General features: G+C 49.2%; 1 protein-coding gene and 1 pseudogene across 1 annotated transcript in view; both read left to right on the top strand.

Moving 5' to 3' along the window:
• Positions 1–13,813, top strand: part of LOC128779632 (leukocyte immunoglobulin-like receptor subfamily A member 6) — a 35,608-nt gene extending 21,795 nt beyond the window's left edge. The window contains 2 exon segments of the mRNA XM_053915019.2: positions 11,489–11,539; positions 11,681–13,813. Coding sequence (XP_053770994.2) covers positions 11,489–11,539; positions 11,681–12,027 — 398 coding nt within the window. The 3' untranslated portion in view covers positions 12,028–13,813.
• Positions 9,273–11,696, top strand: LOC123480040 (leukocyte immunoglobulin-like receptor subfamily A member 5; annotated as a pseudogene).
• Positions 13,814–13,819: the final 6 nt, after the last annotated feature.

Here is a 13,819-nt window from a genome sequence, read left to right as displayed (position 1 = left end):
GCTGCTGCAATCCCCAGTTAATCCAAAGCCATGTGGCACCTTCTCATGGCCCACCAGCAAGAGTCCTCTCTCCCCTTTCTCTATGGCTGCAAAGTCTCTCCTGCTGCCTAAGCCGCGTGGCAAGAAGAAGCACTCCAAAACCTCGTGGTCCTCCCATTTACTCTCCTTCAGAACCACGTGGTCCTTTTCCCCATTTACTTTGGAGCCGCGTGGTCTCCTCCTTCTCCCCCAAAACCTTGTGGCCCTCCTCTACTACTATGGAGCCGCGTGGTCTCTTCTTTACTTCAGAGCCGCATGGTCTCTCCTCACTCTATGGCTGCCGGGCCTAGGATTAAATCCCAGTTCCCATCTTCCTTTGCAGCCCATTTCCGACTCCTCCTACAGTCAGCTACACCTGCCAGCATCCCCGTATTCTTCCAGCTTTACTGGGCTGCCATAGTAAGTCTGGGCAGGTGTGGCCCCATGGCTTGGAGCCAATCATCTCCAAGCTCTCACGCAGGCCCTGTAACCAGGGGGAGTTGCTTCCCAGTCCCATCTTGGGTGGAAGTCACTCCCATCTCCCTGGCTCAAGGCAGGGCCACAGCTATTTAACATATCCATGAAACCAGTTAAAGGTTATAGATATGTTAAATGACCGTGCCTGGGGTTAGCTGCAAAGCTCTTGCTACCCAAAACAGCCTCTGAATGGCCCTGTTCCATGTGTCCCATCCCCCCTGGCTCAGGCCTGTAGGGGTGAGGACATCCTATATACATTTTTCTAATATTTCCTGGACACCCCGAGTCCTGCACCCCATTACAAATCCCTTCTTGGGGCCCTCCTCTTGGCTGCACCCTGCTTCAGCACCTTCTCACGGCCCACCAGCAAGAGTCCTTTCTCCCCTTTTCTTCCCAGCAAAGTCTCTTCTGCTGCCTAAGCCGCGTGGCAAGAAGCAGCACTCCAAAACCTCATGGTCCTCTCTACTCTCCTTCAGAACTGCGTGGTCCTTTTTCTCTCCTTCCCCAAAACCTTGTGGTCCTCCTCCTACTACTATGCAGCCGCGTGGTCTCCCTTCCTATGGCTGCTGGGCCTAGGTTTAAATCCCAGCACCCAGCTTCCTTTGCAGCCCCATTTCCGACTCCTCCTACAGTCAGCTACACCTGCCAGCATCCCCGTATTCTTCCAGCTTTACTGGGCTGCCATAGTAAGTCTGGGCAGGTGTGGCCCCATGGCATGGAGCCAATCATCTCCAAGCTCTCACGCAGGCCCTGTAACCAGGGGGAGTTGCTTCCCAGACCCATCTTGGGTGGAAGTCCCTCCCATCTCCCTGGCTCAAGGCAGGGCCACAGCTATTTAACATATCTATGAAACCAGTTAAAGGTTATAGATATGTTAAATGACTGTGCCAGGGGTTAGCTGCAAAGCTCTTGCTACCCAAAACAGCTCTGAATGGCCCTGTTCCATGTGTCCCATCCCCCTTGGCTCAGGCCTGTGGGGGTGAGGACATCCTACATATATTTTTCTAATATTTCCTGGACACCCCGAGTCCTGCACCCCATTACAAATCCCTTCTTGGGGCCCTCCTCTTGGCTGCACCCTGCTTCATGTTCACCGTTCATATACAAGTCTAACTTCAGTTTCTGCTGAAAATTCTTCCATGGTCCTCACTGTCTTCAGGGCAAATCCAGACGTTTCCTGCTGAACTGAAAACTATTCACGATCGTCCAGGTGGGACCCTGCAATCTCAGCTCTCACTTCTGTTTCCCTCAACAAGACGTGCGCAGTTACCTGTGAACACACAGTCACACACACATACACTCACACACACACAAACCTATACACATATAAATTCACACACATATTCACACACACACACACTCAGACTGAAACATGCACACTCACACACACGCACATATTTACACACATCTACTCACACAGACTCACACACAATCTGCCACTCAACACTTCTCTTTTTTTCGTGTAGGCTGTTACAGAGCCACGTAGACCTAGTAATCACTACCAAGCCCCAGAGATAGTCACAGAACAAGAAATAATACTGCACTACCGTGTTTTTATTTCTCTTCTCTAGATATGTTCATGACCGCTAAGGGGTATGTGAGAATCACATGATGTATTCAGGGAAGATATTTATGGAACATAGTTGAAGACACAATGTTGGAGTTCAGCAAATACGGATATTTTCTTTTTATTAACAAATATTGCAGGTCTCCAGTCCATTTGTAACACAGGGTACATAGGCCTTCGATAACACAATCTGTCCATCACAGTCCATTCCTCCCAAACTCCCCTTGTCCTACAGACATGATCCATCGTCCATGCATGATGGACAGCATCCACGTGACCAGCCACCACCTCACCTTCTCCGCCTCCCTTTCAGACAGTCTCTGTGGCTCTAGGGTTCTCTGGAATGTTTTTTCCTCTCTCGAATGTGCTCTAATTCACCTGTTTAGTGTCCATCTCTTCAAACACCCATTCCCCCAACCACAGTCTAGTCATGGTCCCCAGTTGTTCTTATAGTTTCACTTATTCCTCCTTTGCACATAATTTAACTGAAATATTAGCCTTAAACTTTCCATATTCTTCTAATCAGAGTTTTGGAAAATCAGGAAGTGGGTCTCCTGGATCACGGATGTGTTTCTGGTTCTGGCACAAATACCCGGCAGGTAGTAGGTGATCACTAATTATTTGTTTATTGACTAGTCAAAGTCGAAAACTCTATTTCACTTGTGGAGCGCTGAGAAAAATAAATGATCGTCCTATTTACAGCAGGACAGTAAGAGATGAACTGAGGACCAGAGCCATCTCTCTCTGAGCAGAGCCCACCCTCTCTGAGCAGGAGCACAGACCGGGCAGGGGGTCCTGAGAGTGAGAGAGACCCCAGAACTGCGCTGAGTGACTCCTGAGTGTCGAGAGTACCCTGAGCCCTCGTCATGGAAAAACCCAGGCAGGGCCGTCCCCTTGCTGTAGGTCCACAGAGGTGGGAACCTGGAAGAGTGGCAGCTGCCCCTGACTCACCACAGCCTGTGCATCTGGTTCAGGCCCAGGGTCTCACCCACCTGCAGGGCGGGGACTCTCAGAGTGGATGGCACTATGTCCATCCTCCCTGCTCTTCTCTGCCTCAGTCAGTTGTGGGGACATGGGGTCTGGGCAGCAAGAGGGACTGGGGAGGCTACACCACCTTGTTTGTGGAGAAATTCAGCTTCAGGAAGTTCCAGGCTCTCTTTCAGGGCTGAGTGCGGGTCAAAGAAGATGGCAGGAGAAATCTGTGTCCAAGCGCCACGCCCCATCCCTACTTCAGCCCCTGGGGCTGAGGACTCTTCCTCCACTGACTGTGTATTTTCTCTCCCTGCCACGGCTCCCTTCATTCTCAGCCCTGTGACATGAGGGCCCATCCCCCATGGCAGTTTGGGTCCACACCTCTAAAGTCTCATGCCCTCCTCCAACTTTGCCTAACAAATTTTTTAAATTTCTAATAACCACATTACCAGATGAATGTTATTGAATCTTCAACAGTTCAGTTCACAGGACTTTACCTAAATTCAATCACTGAATAAATGGGGAAAGTGAGACACACGTGTGGAGAAAATAAACCTAAAGTGATGCCTACCACCCTCTCTGGACCCCACAATTCTTTCTCTCCCCCCAGGTGCCACCAGCCTCATTTTTGGAGAAATCCCATCATTTAGAATCAACACAACAGTGTTTGAAGGGATGGGTTGAAGGAGTGTTGCTTCAGAAGAAAACCCTTTCAGAATGCTCTCCTGGGTGGCGTTTGGCCCTGTCTGAGTGTCCTTGAGCTGAAATGTGATTCAGCCACAAAGGGAAGGAAATCCCTCCCTTCACAACAACACATCAAGAACCTGAGGGCATTATGCTAAGTGAGATCCATGGGACAGATAAAGACAAAGACTGAATCATCTCATGAATATGTGGAACCTAAAGAATCCAAACATGTAGAAACAGAGGGTGGAATGGTGGTGACCATGGGGAGTGGGGGCGGGGAAGGAGAGAAGCTGGTCAAAGAGCATGGACTTTCAGTTATGAGGTTACTGCTCCCTGGGGTCTCACATACAGCCTGGTGAGGACAGTTAACCAGATTATGTACCTGGAAGTTGCTAAGAGAATATATCTCAAATATTCTTTCTCAGCACAAAAAGTAACAATTATGGGACTTTTTCTCATATCTCATTTTTATTTTTTATGGTTATTCTTTTACAGTTGTCCCAATTTTGCCCCCTGTGCCCTCCTCCTCTCATGCCACCCCCCTGCCATTAAAGCTACGAAGATATCATATTATAATATTTAAATGTACCAAATAAACACATTGCAACCTAACACTTTTGTCAATTATATGTCAGTAAAACTGGAAAAAGTTATCCTCAGGCTTTATGTAAAAACAACTTACCTAAAAAGCTGGACAAGTAATGGGGATGACCATAGCAAATGTTGGAAAGTTTAGAATGTATCTACATATATTCCCATTTACCTACTATCTGTGTGTCTATATATCTGTGTGTCTATATATATAATATAAATATAATATTATATATAATATGTGAACAGTGTATACTATATATAATATAATGTATAATATAATATAATCATGTGTCGCATTATATTTATTGCATAACAATGTATAATATTATATAATATATAAACATTCTATATTATGTTACTTATATATTATACATTTATATATTCATATTTTATATTATACACTTACAATATACAATGTAATATATTTATATTACATTTATAATATATATTTATTATATTATGTTTATGTTTCCATTATATAATTGTATACATTTATATATAATTGTATACATTTATATATAATTGTATACATTTATATATAATTATATAAGTATACTTATATTTGAAATATATTTCATATATTTATATATAACTAATATATATTTATAATATATAATATTCATCTGTCAATCAATCTGTCTGACATCTGGAATCTAATCAAACTAATTCCTTCCATCCTAAGCCACCCACTTCGTTGCATTTTATTGTGGCAAACTTACAAAACTAATAAATTCTCCCTCTCCCTCAATCTCTCTCTCTCTCTCTCTCTCTTTTTCTCTCTGTCCCCTTCTCTCTCATAGAAGAAACTCGGTTTTGACTCATATGCAAAAACATGATTTCAATAAAACAACAAAAAAACAGACTTCATAGGTTTCCTTCTTTTCTAGAAATGTAGAATCAAGCTGTTTACTTTGCTTTATGGTTGGCAAGAGAATAAAAAATGTGCATCTGGTATAAAACCTAATAGATATTGGAAGAGAGAGACTTCATATTTCTCCTGAAAATAGCTGTATATCATTAACCATTTCATACATCAGCTTGGCCCAGAGATATTGAATACTATGAACTAAGGTCTTGTTAGCACTTTCCAATGGCAGCAAACTATGTTAAAATCTATCTGTGATTGTAGAGTTTAGGAAAGAGAAATATGACACGTTAGACATGAGGGGTGTTGAGTGATGTGGCTCGGGTCAGACCCTCAGCACCTGCTATTTTTAGGGTGAGAAGAGCTGGTCCTCTTCCTGTGTGACAGGCACCTTGTGCCCTGTACAGACTGTGGTGTGGGGACCCTGCCCACCACATCCTGTGATTGTGTCTCTTCAGCTTCACTTTAACAACTGAAAAACAAGTCATCAAAAGCTCTGCTATAACACTGTCCACTGAGACTTTACCCCTTTTCCCGACATAAGAACAACACAAACCTGATACTGCAAAGTAAATTCACAAAAGTCATCATAGAATCCCCAAGTGAGGACAACTCATCTACTGTCCAGAGGTCCTGCTGACCCAGACCAAGGCTAGCCGTGACCAGGAATGTGCACGTGTATGTAGGAGGCTTTCCTCAAAGCCATGGGTCACCTGCGTCTCCCCTGATTCTGTCCTGGTTTGTCTGTGAATCCTGAGAGGTGCTGGAGAATTCAGCACTGGACAGCTCCACCCGCAACTACAGCCCACCTGGCTGTGTCTCTTTTCTGTTTCTGTGTGTGTGTGTGTGTGTGTTTCAATATTTTATTGTTGTTCTATTCCAGTTGTTCCAATTTTTCCCTTTGCCTTCCTCTGCCCATCCCATCCTCTGTTTCTGTGGGAATAGACCTAAGAATCCCTATTCACTCCTAGGTTCATAGCAGTGTCATTTACAATAGCCAAGTGCTGGAAACAGCCCATGTTCCCACCAGTAGATGAGTGGATCAGAAAACTGAGGTACATTTACTCAATGGAATACTACACAGCAGAAAGAAAGAAGGACTCCTACATTTTACAATAGCATGAATGGAACTGGAGAATATTATGCTAGTTAGGTGAAATAAGCCAGTCAGCAAAAGACAAATACCATATGACCTCACCAATGAGAGGAATCTAATGAGCAAAAAAGACTAATGAGCAAAATAGAACCATAGTCATGGAAACATAGAACGGACTGACGATGACCAGAGGGGAGGGGGAGAGGGATAATAGTGGGGAAAAAGGGGAAGGGACTAGTCAGAGAACACGTATGAATGGCCTGTGGGCATGGACAGCAGTGTGGGGATTGACTGTGTGGGAGTGGGGGCCTGGCATGGGCAGAGGAAGGCAAAGGGGGAAAATTGGGACAACTGTAATAGAATTAAAATTTTAAAGGAGTTTTTAAGAGATGTTTTTAAAAGCTTCCCACAAAGAAAAAAAAGACATTTCCTACATAGTTCACTAAAGAAAAAGTAATTGGTTGACTCTTCAGTCTGTCGTGCATCTAGCATCGATTTTGTGTACGGAGTGGAGCAGTTGTGAAGTTCCCCTTGCTCCACAAACTCCCCAGCTGGCCCAGCACCCATGACGGAAGGACCAGGAGCTGCGCACTGCACTGCCAGGGTCTCTGTCGTGATCACGTGACTCTGCACTGGGTCTGAGTCTGATCCTTCATCTGCTCCATTGGATGAGGTATCTCCAATTTTCAGTTTCTTGAACCTCCAATGTCTCCTTCTAAGTCTGAATGTCTGGTTTCCTTTCCCTCCCATCTCAGGCAGGGTGAATTCTGATCACACTTGCGGGGGTGGGGCTGGCATCACTGAGCTACAAGTGAGAAAAGTGAGAGCAGCAGAGGAAGAAGGTTGCTCAAGGGTCCTTCAGCCACTCAGGATGTGGTGTGGCAGCAACTGACATTTAAAGTGTGGGGAGTGTTTTCTGCCTCTAACAGAGCTCCCACGAACGACCATTTTTTTCCTGAATCTTCAACAATGTCCACAGTTTGAATAGGAAAGTGTCACCCAGCATCAAAATTGCTCTGAGGTGGAAAAAATGAACCAAACAATTTACCCCAAGGGAATGGAGAAAGAGAGAGCCCACGTCTCACAGAGACACAGTCAGGTGGAAACAGCATGAGAAGCAGCCGCTGTGTTCCAGGGCCAGGAGGGAGCGCTGAGCTCTCCTGTGGGAGCAGAGGGTTTGCACAGACCCCAGGCTCGGCCCTGCCCCACTCTGACTCACTGCCATGAGTGCTCCTTGGGGTCTGCAGTCAATGAGGCAGGGAGGGAAGGTCACCCTTCATGTCCCCACAGCAGTGGTCACATCCATCACCTGCCTGGGATCTGAGCTCTAGGTCCTCACTCTCTTCCTCTGTTCACCCTCCACATCAGTCCCTCCCCCTCCTTCTCAGAATCTGTCCATTTCTGCTCCAATCCATCCACGGTCCTCACTGTGTTTAGGGTAAATTTAGACTCTTTCTTCTGAACTAACAGCTCTTTGTGATCACCCACCTATGACCCTCCATCCTCAGCTCTCACTGCTGCTTCCCTCACCCACATGGGTGCAGTTACTCTGTGAACACACAGTCATACACACACATACACACACTCACACACATACACACTCACTGATACCCCCTCACACATATACTCTCACAGACATGCACACTTGCACACACAGACACACACGCACCATCTCCTATGGACCATATCTGTTCTCCTCTATGTCTGCTTTCTTAGAGTTCTATAGAACTAGCGAGTCCCTCCCCAAGTTTCCAGCTAAAAACACTGGGTTAGAGATAATGCTGAGATTTCTTCTCCTCATTTCTCTTCTCTACATGAGTTGTGACAGCTAAAAAATATGCATGAAATGATGGTAAATCCATCTAGTACTGTTGGGCACACAGGACTGGAGTTCCATTACTGTTCACATCATACATCACTCACACATACTGCATTGCTCTAGTTCCCCCGTTACACACGGCACGTATGAGATTCATAACTCAGTGGGGCTGTAACAGTTCACTCCTGGATATGCCTCTGCTTCACACACTTAATCCAACATCGTTAGGGGGTGGGGAGCACACCCATGACCAGCCCCCACCTCACCTGCCCTTACTCCTGTCAGACAGTCTGTCTCTAGACTTCCCTTGATACTCTTTCCTCTCGAGAGTATTCTCACTCCCACCTCCTAGGCTTCCACCTCATTCCACAGCCCTTCCCTCCGCCCCGGCCCTGTGGTTCACTTGCTTGGAGTGTTGTCCCTACACCAAAAAGTTGTGAGTTCCATCCCCAGCCCAGGTGTCTTGGGGAGGCAACCAATCAATATTTCTCTCTCTCATCAATGTCTTTCTCTCTCTCTGTCTGTCTCTCCCTCACTCTATAAATCAACAAACATGTTCTTTGGTGAGGATAAAAGAAAAACAGCTATTCCCTCAACCACAGTCTAGTCATGGTCCTAGGTGTTCTCATATTTTTCTCATTTCTACTTTGTAAGTAAAGGCATTTCCTCTTTAGACTTAGAATGCTCATTTTCTGCTAAGAAGCATTCTCAAGATACAGAAAATGAGTCTGCTGGATCATGGATGCATTTCTAGCTCTGACACAAATACTCGGCCTTCCTAGGTGATCAGTAAATAAGTAAATGCTGTTTGTGGGAGGCTGAGACAATGACTACTGAGTTTTATTTAGCATCAGACTGTGGATGGTGGATGGAGGACCAGAGCCTGGGTCCCACCCTCTCTGAGCAGAGGCACAGACCAGGCATAGGGTTCTGGGATTGAGACAAGATCCCAGATCTGGGCTGAGCATCTCCAGAGGGCGAGAAGTCCTCCCGGGCCCTCATCATGGAAAAACCCGGAGCCAGGCCTAGGGTGGGGCCATCCCCTTGCTGTGGGTCCACAGGTGTGGGAACCCGGAAGGGCAGTAGCAGCCCCTGCCTCACCACATCCTGTGTGTCTCTGTCCTCCAAGCCCAGGATCTCATCCACCTGCAGAGCGGGAGCACTCAGAGCTGACGGCATGAAGTCTATCCTCCCTGCTCTTCTCTGCCTCGGTCAGTGGTGGGACGTGGGGATGGGATGCAGCAGGAGGGGATGGGGCAGCGGCACATACTTATCAATGGGGACCCTCAGAGCTCAGGCAGCTGGAGCAGATGAGGCCCTAATAGAAGGGAATCAGCTGAGACATCTGGGTGCAAATCTGACAGGGACTCTCTTCCAGGGCTGATTCCGGGCCAAAAAACCCATGTACAGGCAGGTGAGTCCTCCCCTGTCTCCCAATCCTTTGTCCTACTTCACATCTGGGGCTCAGGAGGCAGCACAGAGGTCCTGGGATTAGGTGATAGCAGAGGCGGGATATGGGCTGAGCTGGGGAATGAGGGAGTGGGGAAGGTTCGTCTAATGCAGCCTCTGGTTCCTTCCAGGGACCCTCCCCGAACCCACCATTTGGTTTGGCCAGGCTCTGTGCTGCCTTTAGGGAGCCCTCTAATGATCTGCTGCTGGGGGACCCCGGAGGCCTTGGGCTACTATCTGTATACAGAAGAAATGGATACGCCCTTGGATAGACAGAAACCTCTGGCTCCTGGGGACAGGGCCAAGTTCTTCATGGAAGACTTTTATGTAGGGAGCTATTATTGTAAATACCCCAGCCCCATTGGCTGCTTGGACCACAGTGACCTCCTGGACCTGGTGGTGACAGGTGAGGGGACACTCAGGGGTCCCAGCCTCAGCTTCTGCTCTCAGGAAGGGGGATGCTCTCAGGGTGTCTCCCCCTCACAGCCTAGCCCTGGGGGACATGAGGGAGGTGTGAGCCCCATTTAACATGCTGCCTCCTTCTCTCCTAGGAGCCTACAGCAAACCCAGCCTCTCAGCCCTGCCCAGCCTGTCGTGACCTCAGGAGGGACCTTGACCCTCCAGTGTGGCTCACAGAGGGGATTTGACAGGTTCATTCTGACTGAGGAAGGAGAACACAGGCCCTATTGGACCCTGGACTCACAGCCACACCCCAGTGGGCACTTCCTGGCCCAGTTCACTGTGGGCCCCATGATCCACAGCCACAGGTGGACATTCAGGTGCTATGGCTGTTACAGGAACACCCGTCCCCATGTGTGGTCAGAGCCCAGAGATGCCCTGGAGGTCCCCATCTCAGGTGAGGGCCCCTGGCCCCATCCTCTCTGAGCACAGTCAGCTCAGGGTCCTGTCCCCAGGAGACGTCTGGAGTTGGATGAGAGTGAGGGGCTCTGAGTGGTGGTCACCCAGCAGAGATCTGCCCCCAGGGACCCTCCCGGTCCTTCCCACCCCTCCTCTTCATGTGGGTTCCAAACATGACAGGTGGGCAGGAGGCATGTCTAGGGGGCCAAAAAGGAGATGTGGCAGAGGATCCTGGGTTATCTGCCAACTCCAGGGCTAGTCCCAGACCCTTACTCCCTTCTGTCCTCATTCCCAGAACCCTCTGGAGGCCCTCAACCCCCACCCACAGAGCCCATCCCCATAATTGTTGAGTCCCTGAGAACTCTGCTCAGAGGAACATAGAGCAGCCCTAGAAAGTTCTGAGCATCCATTAGAGGGTGTCATGTCCCCCCAGACACTCAGGGATAGGCTTGTATCCCAGGGGCTGGGAGTCAGGCAGAGATGCCAGGAACCACAGGGCCCACAGGGCTCTGGGTCTGGCATATGACAGGAGGGGTAGGCATGGCAGAGGGACATGTTGGGTCCAGGCTGGGGCCCCCAGCAGCCAGTTCTGGGGCTCCTCAGCCTAGGGCCCTGTCCCTGGAGAGTCTGAGGCAGTAATAAATGAGGGGACCAGGGGGGTTTCCATGGACGGGACACTCAGGAGCCCCTAACACCAGCCCCTCTCCCATGCACCCTGGGTCCCCAGCTGTTGAGTTCCTGGGGTTTCTCAGGTTTAGAGGAATGAGACATGAGTTCTGTGCCTCCCAATAAGCACAGAGCACACAACTCTTATTTCTGGATGGAGACCGTTTTCACCCCTCATCCTGACCTCCCAGGCTCAGCTCCTATGGAAGTGACTCAGAACGCATTCTGAACCCAGAGATCCCAGGCAGGCTGAGATGATCCAATGGGGAGACAGGGACCTGGCAGAGTGGAGTCGGGGCTCATGACACAACCCTGTGAAAGTTACAGCCTGAGAGGTGGGGCATCCGAGAGCACAGACCCCAGGAGGAGAGCTCGGGTCTCCCCAAGTCCTCACTCACACCCCCATCTCATGATCCTCAGGGGCAGCCGACACCCTTAGCCCATCACAGAACAAGTCAGACCCCAGGAGTGGGGAGTAGGAGAATCTCTCAGTTGTGGGGCTGGGTGCAGAGGGTCAGGTCCTGCCAGAGGGAGGGAGGTTTCCTGAGTGGACATCCTGGATCCTGGGGAGACTTTGGTCACCTCTGTGACCTTTCTGCCTAAATTTCCTAACCTTCCACTCACAAGACTACACCGTGGAGAATCTCACCCACAAGGGTGTGGCTGGATTGGTCTTGATGGGCCTAAGACATAAACACAGAGGGGACAGGGCACCAATCAGAGATGGGGACCCATGGAGCCCATCTGATGACCCAGGAGGTGGTGAAAGACACTCTGGATCACAGGTGGGGAAACTGCTGATTTGTCCAGGGGAGCAGAGGTGGCAGGCGAGGTTTGGGGACAGGAAATGTGAGCTGTGTTCCTGTGAAGAGGTCTCCTCCATCCCACTGTGGGGCTCTCCCTCCTCATCCTCATGGACTCCCCTTGACTGTCCTTCTGTTCTCACCCCTGTGACATGAGGGGCCGCCCCACGTGGCTGGTTGGGTTCACATCTACACACCCCTTCACGCTGGATCCCACTTGCATAAACAAAATCTGGTGTCTTCATAACCCAGGAGGGTTTTTTAAGCCATAAAAGCAAAGTACTGACACCTGCTACCTGGTGGGTGAACATCAACATTCTGCAGCTCAGTGACAGAAGCCACACAGAAAAGGTCATGTGACTACGTTTGTATGGAGTGTCCAGGACGAGGACACCCACAGACACAGAAGTCAGGTGGACTTGTCAGGGGCTCATGAGGAGGATAGTTGGGACACTGACAGCTTTGTGATATATATGGGTGTGGTGTTGGACAAATTTCCTATTAAAGTCAGATAAAATTGTGGTTAGACACTGTATATTGGATTTTAGTGAATTCTGTATTTGAAAAGGTTCAATTCTATGTTTCAGGAAAAGGTGTCATTAAAAAGAAATGTAAGTCAGTTGCCATGGTCCCTATGGATCCTTTTTACCTTAGAAGTGGCCCCATGTCTCTGGGCAGTCTCATGGGAGGTGGGACTCCCACCAGGTCCGAGATGCCCTCAGCGCCCAGTGCTCAGGCTCAGCCCCTGGGGGGATTCCCACCCTCACTCCTGAGTGTGGCGAGTCCAGGATCCAGGACGAGTAGTGTCCTTCCTGTTTCCTCAGTCTGGGCTCACCTGCCATTTACCAAGGATGCCCTATAGCTTCTGATACCCCCTAAATATTTGGGGTACTGGCATGCAGTTGCCAAGTAGCCCTTCCTGTCACAAGTCTCTCATGCCCATGTCTTAATCAGGCCCAGAAATGGCACAGACGGAGCCCGATCATATCTCGGGCTCTGCTGATCCTCACAACTGTGAGAGCTGAGCTTCCACCCTTGTCTGCAATGAGGGAAAAGGGAGAGGGGAAGTGACTGGCTCAGAACTGACTGTCAATAGTGTTTCCCCTTGTCTTAGCTTAAAACCTGTGAATTGTCTGCAACTACAGCTTCTGCCCAGCACATGGGGACAGAGTGACCAGTGTCAGATGCAGGGTTGCCCCTCACAGAGCAGGACAGTGAGGAGGCAGACATGCTTATTGGCCTGGATGGGAGGGATGGAGAGAAGGTGTTCTGTTCACAGACATGAGGAAGACAGAGAGAGGAAGTGTGAGGGAGAGACCAAACCACATGCCTGGCCAGCAGGGCAGGTGGATCCTGCTGTGGGCCAGTGGATAGTTTTACAACCCTCTCCCCACCCTTCCTGCACCCAGTCAGGAAGCAGATGAACCCTCAGCTCTTCCCTCTCTTCCCCCGAAACGATGAAAAAACCCACAGCTCTGACCCCAAGTCCCTGTTTCTGTGACCTAGGTCCCCTCCACAGTCACACTGAGGTGAAGACCCAGGACATTGTGTGGGTGCAACCCCATCAGCCCTCTCTCCGGCCTCCTGTGGACCCCAACTCCCAGCTGAGGGGTTTCCTCTGATGCACCTGAACTTACCTGTCACAGACCCTCCCTGTACAAAGCCTTTCCACAGGGTTCCACCTCACTCCAGCACATCCAAGGACCCCCACCCAATGGTTCATGTTGTTGGAGATCAGGCTGAGCTATACTCTCCACCCCAAGCAGAGCCAACTCCTCCCTACAAACCAGACACTTCCCAGCGCCCACCTCCCCTCCCCAGACTCACACACCTGGGCCCTGGCCACACTGTGCGTGTCAGGGGGCATCCTGAGCCAGTCTGCTCTCTGCAGACTCTCTGCACTCCTCCTAGACCAAGAAACACAAAGAAGTCTTCTAGCACTTCTCAC

This window comes from Desmodus rotundus, chromosome 12 (assembly GCF_022682495.2).
Source record: "Desmodus rotundus isolate HL8 chromosome 12, HLdesRot8A.1, whole genome shotgun sequence".
Lineage (NCBI taxonomy): Eukaryota > Metazoa > Chordata > Mammalia > Chiroptera > Phyllostomidae > Desmodus > Desmodus rotundus.
Note: the sequence above shows the minus strand (reverse complement) of the source record. Positions and strands in the feature narration are given on the sequence as shown.